This window comes from Marmota marmota, unplaced genomic scaffold (assembly GCF_001458135.2).
Source record: "Marmota marmota marmota unplaced genomic scaffold, marMar, whole genome shotgun sequence".
NCBI lineage: Eukaryota > Metazoa > Chordata > Mammalia > Rodentia > Sciuridae > Marmota > Marmota marmota.
The window spans coordinates 34,400,268-34,411,776 of NW_026000240.1; the positions used below are offsets into that span (position 1 = coordinate 34,400,268).

At 50.4% G+C, this 11,509-nt stretch overlaps 1 protein-coding gene across 6 annotated transcripts in view; it reads right to left on the bottom strand.

Annotated features, from left to right (window-relative positions):
* Nucleotides 1–217: 217 nt before the first annotated feature.
* The window catches only part of Mapkapk3 (MAPK activated protein kinase 3), a 29,467-nt gene continuing 18,175 nt past the window's right edge, over nt 218–11,509 (bottom strand). For all 6 annotated transcript variants that reach the window (XM_048794462.1, XM_048794460.1, XM_015487120.2 and 3 more), the window contains 9 exons: nt 8,713–8,852; nt 7,475–7,539; nt 6,974–7,053; nt 5,008–5,131; nt 3,622–3,697; nt 3,149–3,273; nt 2,610–2,695; nt 2,243–2,323; nt 218–1,590 (listed from right to left, as the gene is read on the bottom strand). In XM_048794462.1, coding sequence (XP_048650419.1) covers nt 1,438–1,590; nt 2,243–2,323; nt 2,610–2,695; nt 3,149–3,273; nt 3,622–3,697; nt 5,008–5,131; nt 6,974–7,053; nt 7,475–7,539; nt 8,713–8,852 — 930 coding nt within the window. In that variant the 3' untranslated portion in view covers nt 218–1,437. The remainder of the gene's footprint in view (nt 1,591–2,242; nt 2,324–2,609; nt 2,696–3,148; nt 3,274–3,621; nt 3,698–5,007; nt 5,132–6,973; nt 7,054–7,474; nt 7,540–8,712; nt 8,853–11,509) is intronic.

The window sequence follows — 11,509 nt, forward strand, 5'->3', positions numbered from 1 at the left end:
GGCACAGAGCTGGGGGCATGTGTCAGCTGCCATCCCTCAGCCCCTCTGACCTTCCCACGCCTAGTGAAGCTGCAGTGTCTCTAAGAGTCAGCCTGGCATGTTTACCAGGCCAGAGGCACCCTCTCCAGCTGAAGTGAAATCACTAGTAGGGCTAAGCAACAGACCTTTGGTCACTTCTTTCCACCCATGTAGACAAAGAAAAACCTAGGAACCGGGAGAAAATGTCAAAACAGTGTTTATTAATATGTGGATGTAAAACCCAGCAGCATTGTTCTATGTGACATAGTCTAGAGATTCCCAGCCAGTGAGAGAGGGGCCAGGAATCAGGAACTAGGCTGGGTGTCAGGCACTTGTCAGTCCCCATATCAAGCACTCAGCACCTTGAGGCTATACTTGGCAGGGTGGGACAGGGTAAGCCTGGATCAGCCAGGAGGGCTCTCTGCTCCAACTCAGGCTGAAGCCAGGACCACACCTTCTGAGCATGGCTCAGCAGCCTTCTACCACCTCGGGTCTGATCTAGAGTCAGAAAGAGACCCCTGGTTAATGGGAGCCAACCATCCTGTCTCATAAGAATACAACAAAAGGTAACCCCTGGCATCAACAGAGAGGGGCTGTCCTACCTGGGATCTGGTAAGCAGGTGAGGATAGGCGGCTTTTGTCACAGTGACATTTTCCAAAATTGAAAAGGATTAAAGATACCCCCTACCTTCAGTTGAGATGAGAAATCAACCTTTGTGTAGTGGGTAGTGACAGGATGGCTAGGCCCAAGAACTCCTTGTGGAGAGAGCTCTGAGTGCCATCCAGTATTGAACTGCAGCAAGGCAGGGCTGCACCATCCAGGGAGACAGCAGGCTGGGCCCAGCAGCTTCAGGGAGATCAAAGAAGGGGCAGCCTGAGAGGGTCAGCTAGAGAGCAAGAGACCAGTCTCCCCAAGAAGGCAAAGGTAGGCCCTCAATTGTTTCTTCTTCCTCCCTTGCTCATTTACTCAGCAATTACAGACAGTAACACTGTCCCTGGTCACCATGACAACCAATAGCCAGATGCCTTTCTCAAGGCCAAGCCCATCTGTCTATCCTACATGGGTGTCTCCAAGGAAGAAAGGAAGTCCAGCCACAACTCCCAGTGACCTAGAAGGCTAAAGCCATGCCTCGGGTGGGACAGAGATACAGCCTCACTCAGGCAATGCTGGCCAAAGGTGCAGCAAGTGACTCCCTATCCTCTAGGCCCTGGCCTTTTCTAGGGCCTGAGCCTGATCTGGGGCTGCTCTGAAGGAGGTTTTGGGTCAGGGTCCTCCATCCTGAAGTTCTAAGTAACAAATTAAAATGACAAAATAATCCTTTTGTTAAAAGATTGACCCTGGGCCCTCATGGCCAGAGCCTCAGATGTAGTCTGTCACCCGGGCTGAGAAGCCTAACTCCTCCAAAGACCCATGAGCTACTACTGGTTGTTGCAGCCCTGTGACGTCGAGGTGCTGCCTGCCTGCTTTTTTCTCCGCTTGTTGAGGAGCCGGTTGTTAGAAGTCTTCAGGTCCTTGATCTTCACCTGATCATAGTCCACCCGCATGGTGGCCAGGGCACTGGTCATCTCCTCCTGAGAACAGACAGCATGAAGGATAAAAAGTACAGAATATACTGACCTTAAGAGCCATCACCCTCCTATCTGGGCAGCTCCTTAACAACTTCAATGACAGACTATGCTGCCCCAGCACCCACATAATCCTACTTATAGTCCTTTGTCATGGACACTGAGCTTATCTACTAGGGCACAGAAAAGTAGTGACATCCTTGGACCACATCAAGAGTAAGTAGGACAGAGAAGTGTGCCCTTGCCACTTGTTCAGAACCACAAGGCCTGTAGAGAATACCATCTCACTTGGTACCCAGGACACTGGGGCCTAGAGATTGTGCCATGGTGTCCCAGGGCTCTGACTACTATCCCATATGATCAAACCTGGCCTCTGCTAAGTCTAAAACAAGGGTGACCACCCTCCCAAATGTCAGAGGTCATAATAGAGGTTATAACCAAGACTTGAACTCAAAATCCTTTCACTGAGCCATTTGTTCAAAGTTCCCCTTCATAAAGGGAGTAAGCCAGGAGCACTACCCTGAATGGAATAATGCAGTCCAAAATGTGGAGTGCCAAGCGTTCTCCTGTGCTCTAGGCATGGGGAAAGAGCCAAGCACTGACTCTAGGGAGCTATCACCATAGAAACTTCAGGAAGACTGAGACAGAATCTACCCACCTTGACTTCATCCCAGTGGTCTTTGTCCTCCTGCAACACTCGGGCTGTGTGGAGTGGGGTCTGTGGCACCACCATTGATTGCTAGAAGTCCCAAATCCATGGATTAGAGCCTAAGGGCATGTGGAACAGTACTGGCTGCCCCCTTTTACCCCCTTCCCAATCTCAGATGGGGAAACCAAGGCTCAGAGAGGTAAAGGACCCTGACTGGGGCAATGGATAAGCCATGTTGCAGATGGGATAGTGGCAAACATCTGTGTATAAGGGCCCATTCTAGCCCTGCACCAAGGCCTCCCGAACTACCATCCTCCTGCCAGGCTGCCATATTCCAGCTTGACACCCTGCCCTCTATAGGAGAGGGAGTGCTCACATTGATCCAAGGATGGTTCATGAACTGTGTGATGGTCAGTCTCTCAGTGGGGTCTGTCTTCAGCAGCAGGCGGATCAGCTGCTTGGCTAGGGGGCCCAGGGAAGAGAGGGGAGTGATAAGATTATAGTTCCCCACCCCTCCCCACAGACCCTCCCACATGTTGGGCCCCCATGTCAGCTGCATGTGCTCCTACTTTCCTAACCCACAAAACAATGAACTAACAACTATTTCTTATTTTAAGGCACTAAATGTTCAGGATAATTTGTTAAGCAGCAATAGATAACGAATACAACACAGATATGTTTGTGGTATATAAATAGACTTGAAGTTAGAAGGGGTTTTGAGTAAGTAGGTTATCAGTCCATTTGGCAGATGTAGAAACTAAGGCTCCAAAAGTTTAGGTGATTTTCCTAGGGTCACACAGCTAGGAAGTGGAGAAGTCAGGATTTAAACACAGGTCAGTTTGACACCATAAACACAGGTCACTTGTCCAGAATGAAGGCCACGGGGGCCATGGTGGGACAGAGGGGCTCACTCACCATCCTCAGAGACCTCTGACCACTCAGGATTGGGGAAGCCATACTGGCCCAGACGAATCCTCCTCTTCATCCCTGGAGAGATGGCCTGGCCCGTATTGGAGTAGAAGGGTGGGAAGCCACACAAGCTAGGAGAGGGAGGAAGTCATTTTGCATAAGAGTCAGGGGGCAGTGCTAGGACAGATCCATTCTCTACCCCAAGCCACTCACTGGTGAGATAGGCAGCTAAACACCATAGTAATAATACTGGCTCTCTGGACTCCCAGGAACATCACTGACCCTTGGCATGGGGACATCCTCAGTCAACCTGAAGAAGCTGTATCCCATGCCAGAAGGGAAGCACAGCCTGCTCAAGGGATGGTGACACACATGAGCCCCACTATGGACATGGAAGGCAGGGAGCAAAAAAGCCGTATTGAAGGAACATGGTGGGGGTGGGAACAAGAGGTTGAGACAAGGGTGGGGATGGTACTCACAGGATATACATGATGACACCCAGGGACCACATGTCACACGACTTGTCATACTTCTCTGGGCCCAGGACCTCAGGGGCTGCCAGGGCAGAGGACATAGGAGGGTTCTCAGCCCCAAGAATCTTGGGGCCTAGGTAGGAGCCTGAAACCTGGGCAAGGTAAGAAGTAGGTACCCAGGCTGGGAGGTGGGGAGAGCAGACTGGCGTCTGACACCTTCTGGGAAGGCAGCACATACATGAAGTTGGGAGAGGAGAAATAGCTTCCAGAAAAAAATAGCTGCTTTCAGACAGCCCCAGATCCTTTGGGCTCTTCTGCTAGTCTCAACCTTGGTGAGAGAAGGCAAGAGGAAAAGCCAGTCCAGAGCTTGGTGAAGTCCTGCCATAGGCAAGAGAGCCTCAGCCCTCCAGCTGCCCTGTGTCCCTTGTCTCCCTGAATATACAGCCTAGGTCACAGGCAAGGAGGACCCACAGATAGGGCTATGTATCACACTATCAGCTTGGCTACCAACCCAAGGGACCTCAGTCTTCATATTTGTGCGATGAGGTCAGCAAGCCAGAAGATTTCTAAGTTAAAATAATGCAAAAATGTCAAGCATGGTGGTACACACCCGTAATCCCAGCTACTCCGGAAGCTGAAGATGGAGGATCACAAGTTGGAGGCCAACCCCAGCAACTTGGAGGGACAATGTCCCAAAATTAAAAATAAAATGGGCTGAGGATTAGCTCAGTGATAGAGTACTCCTGGGTTTGCCATTTTGGTTGTCTCAGGGGGCTTCCCGCCCCTTTAGCTGCCCTCCCAGAAGACATCCCCTGAGGGAAAAGAGCCCTTGTTAGCATCCTACTTTCAGGTAAAGGGCACTTACAGAATTCTGGGTTCTTTCCAGATCTGGGAGCCACTCAGAGCTTTACCAGGAAGCATGAGTATGTGCATACCCTTAGGACTCACCCAGGTCCTGATTCAAGGGACCCTTTCCTACAAAGCAGGTGACTGGTACCCTGTATCCCTCTAATGGTGGAGAAAAGGCCTACCCATTTTCTGAATATGAAACCCAGGAAGACAGAAACCAGAGAAAAACAACCACGGTTGGGCTCTGTCCCGAGCTGATGGCAGCCTTTTATCACATATATATTTAGAGCTGCTGTGATGTCATTCAGCTCACAGTCCACAGCCAGAATTTTCCTGGATCTATTTTCAAAAGCAGAAGCTGAAGTTTGGGAGAATATTTTTGCAGCCTCCGGCCCCCCACGTCACCCGCCTCCATGCAGACAGTTCTTCCCCTCCCTCCTGGCTAGGCTTTAACTCTTTTGTTTCCATACCCCACTGGATGCCACGTATCACAGCGGTGTATGGTAGGGGTAGGGAAATATTGAACGTGTCCCAAGGACTCACCCACATAATACGGAGTGTAACAGGGTGTCTGCAGGGCATTTTGGGTGGTCTCCTTGGCAAAGCCGAAGTCAGTGAGCTTAAGCACAGCATCTTTCTCCTTGGACGTATAGAGCAAGTTTTCAGGCTACGCCAGGAAGAGAAAATGTGTGTGGGGTTAGGTACCAGGCAGAGACAGAGCCCCAAGGTGATCTTTAGCCATACTCCCTCCCTCTATTTCAATACAGGGGGAATCAGGTTCATCTCATGAATAGACATGGCCATTGGCCATCAACAACATGGACCGCATATAGAAAAGTCAAGGTGACTGAGAGGTGCACTTTTGTTCATAGAGGGGAGAGTGAGGCAGGTGCTTAGTCAAGACTGAATGACCAAGTGCCATAGCCTAGGGGCAGGAACTTCGGACCCTGAATTGTTGAGGTTACCATGAATTGCCATAATCGGGGTGTAAGAAAAGGCAGACTGCTGGTAAGCCAGTGTTGCCAAGCACATGTCCCACACCCAGCCTGAAAGGAAACCTGCAAGGACAGCAGGGCAAAATCCACCTGAGGCTACTCAGAGAAGGCCCCCACTAATTAGACCCCAGGAGCTGTACCAAGGCAATTCTTCCCAGTTGTGAAGCACAGACGGGCCTGGCAGATGGGGGAAGTGGGGAGGGCTACAAGGAAAAGGCAGCCTTGAAGCTGGCTTCTAATGAATGGGCAGGATGTAGGTTCATGCCAAGGAGCAGGAGGGATTCCCAAGCAAGCTTGGGTAGGACAGGGAACTGGACAAAGCTCTGGTATGGAGCCAGTGGGAGCTATTTCTCAAGTTCCTTTTGAGATAATTTGACCTTGGATTGGGATAAAAACGGAGAAGCAGATTTAGCATATAGAAAGGCATCTGCTCTGCAGAAGGCTTTTCTCCCCTTAAGCAAAAAGAAAAAAAAAAAAAAGAAAGAAAGAAAGAAAAAGAAAAGAAAGAAAACAGGAAGCAGCTAGGGGTCAAAGTCAAGCAAGGATTCACAAGGTGATCTGTTGTGGCTCTACATGTATCCTGAATCACAGGATAACTATGGACTGGCAGCATTCAGCCAGAGGAAAGCTTAATGCAGAGTTGGCCCCTCCACTCACCTCTGCTTAGTCTTAGGAAGAAATAAGCCAAGTGGGGTAATGCTCCAGATTTGGGGCAGAGGGCCTAGGAGGAACAAACTCTGCTCTGATGGTGGCTTGCATATGCATGTTTATGTGTGCATGTGTATGTGTGTGTGTGCATGTAGGGCTGCCTGGAAGACACAGTCCTCCCAGGAGAGGAAATTTTGATCACTGAGCTTCCAGAACATCTTTCAAGTCCACCACTGGAAGGCAAGCAAGCCCAGGAAGTGGGACTCCCTGTGTTCCTTCCCCGCAGAGGCCAACATCTTTCTGTTAAAATGCTAGTGTTTGAGGTCCTAATATATTGAAACTATGGCTGTAACTTTATAGAAAACCCAGTAGCATCAGGCAGACCCTACCTGAGGCCTGGCACATTGTGTGGTCACAAAATTTCTTGCTGATTTAGTGGACGAATAAATGAATGAATCCTAGTGCAGCAACTACAGTCTTAGGCAAGCCACTCCCCCCTCTTCTCTATCTGAATCTTGGTTTGTTAATCTATAAAATGGGTAATGGTCCCTATCTCATAGGGCCGGGTGAGGAGTGAGATGCTTGTCAAGGCCTACTGGCTGGAGGCAGGAAGTCAGTTATTCTTTTTACTATTGGGATTATGCAGTATTTGAAGGAAACAAAGAGATCCTTCTGGCAAGAGCATAATGAGTTTGCAGGAACCATCAGAGGAGAGGCAGAGAAAAGCAGTCTGGGCCAAGGAGCTGAATCGTGGAATGTTGACCAAGGAAATTGGCCACCATCCAGCGGGTGCTGGGAGCCATCAGGGGTTGTGGAATGGGAAAGTTGCTCCTTCCCTGGGGACAGCCTGGGTCCTAGAGCCTCACCTTGACATCTCTGTGGGCAATGTTCTGGCTGTGCAGGAACTGGATAGCAGTGCCAATATCCCGCATTATCTCTGCAGCCTCTGCAGATACAGGGAGTTGGGGGGTCAGCGATGCCAATCAAAGGTCAGGTCACCTTGGGGCCCCCACCCTATCATCCATCCTGGACATGGTATAGTGGGCCAGCACAGAATGGTGACCTTTATCCTGAACCCCAACCCCAGATACCCCAGTTTTCTTCAAGGATGCTCCCAGTCCACCTGGGCCTCTTTCCTCAGGCCTTGGCTACCCCTTCCCAGCTCATTGCAAGTCAGCACCAAGAGGCTCTGAGGCCTCCATCCGAAGTCCATCTCCAAAAGTGTCACAGACTCATAGAACCCCTTGGGGGTAAAGGACATTCCTTCCCACCCTCCCTTATTCTACTGGGAAGATGTGATCACTCGCAACTGCGATGCAGCCCTCTCACCCTGACTCCCCAACACTGATCCAACTGCCTGCACATACCTCTCTCAGTAAAAGCCTGGTCACCACGCTCCTGAATCCTGCTGAATAACTCACCACCTTCCATGCTACAAGAGAAGGTGACTGTGAGTAGGGAAGGGGACACTGGGCATCACTCTGCCCCTGCCCTGGATCAGAAGTCTAGGCCCCAAGCTCTAATGCTACTTCCCTGGTAAACAGACACTGTTAGCCTCCTGCGCCTTGGGGTACCTGGCGCATAGTGGGCTATCAGCTTGAGGGAGTTGATCTGAACTCATAGAACTAAGGGAAGGTGGTGGACTCATATCCCTGCCCAGAAGCCCCTGTGTTCCCAGTGGTGCTACATGGCTATGAGGTCTCAACAGCTCTAACCCCACCCAAGTCTCAGTTTCCCCAAATGCAGAACAGGATGTCAATTATAATCATCATGACCTAATGTTCTCTAAGTGCTTACTGTATATTATAACCTGTGTTCCTTCATGTGTGCTTTTGTGTGATCCTGGACTGGTTCCTTCACCTCAAATTGAATATGCAATATACATGGGGCACTCTGATCAGAGTCAAGGTTAAGATAAATACTACATTAAGATCTTCCTCCATTTCACATTGTGAGTTACAGAAATTCAGAAAGATTAGCAGCTACCCACAGTCCCATGGCTAGTGGATGGAAGAGCCAGGATCTAAACCCCTAATCTGAAGAGCTGGCTAATCTATTCAGGGAAGAGTTCTTGAAAGGTAGACACAGAGGAATTGAGGCCCAGACATGGAACTCAGGGTCTATGGAAGGCTGGGGTTGAACCACAATGCTAATGGGAGAAACCCAAGGTGAAGGTGGCCCTGGCTTCTGGTCCTGAACTTCAACAATCAACATCTAGTGGGACCATGGCAGCACAGATCCAGGAAGGAGAAAGCTTAAGGGACTAAGTATATCCCTTTCCCTCTTCCCCACTTGTCCCTACCTGTACATGTTCAGGGTGTGTCAGTCCTCTCTGATGGCTCTTCCAGCCCTCTTCACAGAGTGCAAACCACACCCAGAAAGGCCATATGACAGCTATAATCTCTTTCCCACCCTTCAGGAAATGCCACGGTGGCCAGTTACACAGCTCCATGACAGGCCCTGCAGCTACCCACTTTTCTATCCCTCGGGTGCTTGGGTGTCACCCAGAACCGCTTTCTGAAGAACAGAGAAAGTCCTAGAAGAATGGCATGGAGCCTGGGAACAAAAGGATACCAAAGGGGCTTTCAGGAGGATGCCAGCATACCATTCCATGACAATGAGGAGACAGCGTTTGCCGTGATGCATGTTCTCATACACGTCCAGGATGCACACGATGTGGGGGCCACCTGAGGCCTGCCAGTGGTGGTCCACTTCCTGCCGGGCCTTGGGGCTGTCATACAGGAGCTGTGGGTGGGTGGGCACAGAGAGCATCAGGCTCACAGCCCACAGCCTTCCCCTTGTAGATGAGGACATGTAAGCTCAGAGAGACCTATAACCTCCCAGGTCCCATTCTGCCCTCTGAGGGGCAGAATGTAGATTCAAACCAGGTTTCCCTGCCTTGTGGTCCAATGAACCTCTGGACTTACGGTACAAGCAGGTTAGTTAATTAATAACTCTAGGAAGTCCTGGGAAGTGGCTGGCAGGCTGGAGGGTCTCAAAGGCCAGAGAAGCCCCTGCTTCCCTTTTTGAGAGAAACAGATGCAGTGAAAATTGAGTGGGTTTGTAGTTAAGTCACATCTGCCATGGGATCCCAAACCAGGGACTACATATCCCTTCAGCCTCATTTTTACAATGAGGATGACACAGTTGCCACATTTCCCAGGCCAGGATTGGAAACTGTGCATGTAAAGTGTACAGGATGACATGTGGCAATGTTAGGCCCTCGACAACACCCCCGTGCTCCCTCATCTAGCACCTCTGTATGACAGTGGAGGGTGCTGGAGAAAAGCTGCTGAAGAGTGAAGGGTAGGCCACTCTGTCAAGCAAATCTTCCCAAAGGCCCCAGCATGAGCAGGAGGTCGCTGGAGCCAGAGGAAGGCTTCCTGTGGGAGAAGTTGAGGCCTGTGTCAGTCAGTCTATCCCTGGGACCTAGCACCAGGTGGAGGGAGACAAGACCACACACACTCCTGCAGAAGAGAAGGTAATTAAGACTTCAAATTCTCCAGGAGTGGGTGCATGAATAAAACTGTCACTATCAAGAAAAGTGCTTCTAAAATGAGTTGCTTGATCATGACCTTCCAGTCAGTCTCTGGCTTCCAAGGTAACTTTGTAGTCTCCCTGGGAGCTGCTTCATGGGCTTTGGGGGAGCAGGGGACAATGCCATCCTCATTGCTAGAAAGGTGGGATCACTTCGAGGTCACCTAGTTGCCTAGGCTCCACCCTCATTATATGCCTACAGAACCCAGGGGAGGACCCAGAGGCAGAGACTGAGGACAGGAGAACTCTAGTTGAGGGAGAGGACAGCTGGGTGGAGTGGGATGTGGGTTTGGGATTGAATTCCTCTAATGACTTGGTATGACCTTAGGCAAGCATGCAGTTACAAGCCACAGCCCACAACTCTGTAAAATGCAGTAATAACAGAGTCTTTCCTGTAAGATGCACCACAGTAAGGTAGGCATTCGGTGGGTGGGTGTCAGGATCCTTGTTCAGGTTAACTCAGCCTAGGCTGTGACTGCCTGAGACTAATCACCTGGAAATGAGCAAAGGCCCTGAGTGGCCATGCTCGAGGGAGCTGTAAGGAAAGAAGTCAGCATTCAAGGAGAGAGGGTCTAGGATGTGGAGAGTAAGAATAATCCATTCTTCAGCAGTCTTGCTCACACGAGGTCCAGCCACATTTTATTTCCTAACTGGGGAAGGCTGAGGACTAGGGCTGACACCCAAGACCAGAGCTCAGATCAGTCCTGCTCAGCATCCTGCTCCATTACTCAGACCAGGATGGGAGAGAATATTAGGGCTGCTGTGGGCCAAAGCTTCTGGCCTGACACTATGGCCTGTGCCTTCCAGAGTATCCCTGAGGTCCACACTGCACAGTGCCTGAGCACCAGCTTCTTGCTCTCTGTGCTGGGTCCAGAAGGCTCAGTCACCCGTATCACCACACCAGCCCACCTCCACTGTGTCCTGAACGGCTTTAGTCAGGTCTATTCTATTCTTTGTCACAGGACACAAAATGTGCCATCCTCCCTCCCTGAACCCCATTTCTCCTATTCCTCCTAACCCTCCCGTTATCATCTCCCCCTGTCCACTACCCTCTGTCCCTGATCTCCAGCCTAACCTGACATCTCTTATCAGGACTTTCAGCCTGGCTCCTGGACCCCTCCTCACTGTTTCCCTTCTGGTATATCATTCCCACACCAGAATCCTCTCTCCCTTCTTTCAGAGAATCCGAATCCCACAACTAGAATGTTTTTTGGTGGGGTCCTCTGTCTTCTCCCCCACCCCATCCCACCCATGTACTAACCTTGCCTGACCTTACTTAGTTTCTAAGATCAGACAAAATTGGGCACATTCAGGGTGGTATGTCTAGACAGTGTCTCTCCCCCTCTAGCCCCTCTTCTCCTCTGAAGCTACTACACTGACCCCTTTCCTGTGGATAGACCCCTTTACCATGTCCTCCAGATAAACACCACCTTTTCTCCTGGCATCCAGACTTGCTTTTTTTTCCTTTTCCCACCTCATTTCCTGCTATCCCTGGGCAGAATGATGTACGGGGTATTCCCAAAAAGGCCCAAACCCTCTCTCAAGCTTCTACATCTATGCCCATGTAGGTCTCTGCCTCATGAATTCTTATCCCATCTCATTCTCCAAGGGTTCAACTCCCTCTTTTTGAGAAACCTTTGGAGTCAGTTCAGATATTTCTGCCTCTGGAAAGTTCTCCCAGTTCCTCGCCTAATGTTTTGCCTCAGTTCCTCTGGCCAGGCTGGGAGCAGCTTGAGGGTAGAAGTAGGCAGCTGGTCCTGGGGGTCCCTGACTGGAGCATAGCAGGAAGCCCTGGGTTCCTAGGCAAACAAAGGAAGGAAGGATGGACAGGTAACAGGTAGAAAACAGGAGGTGTGGGAGGGAGG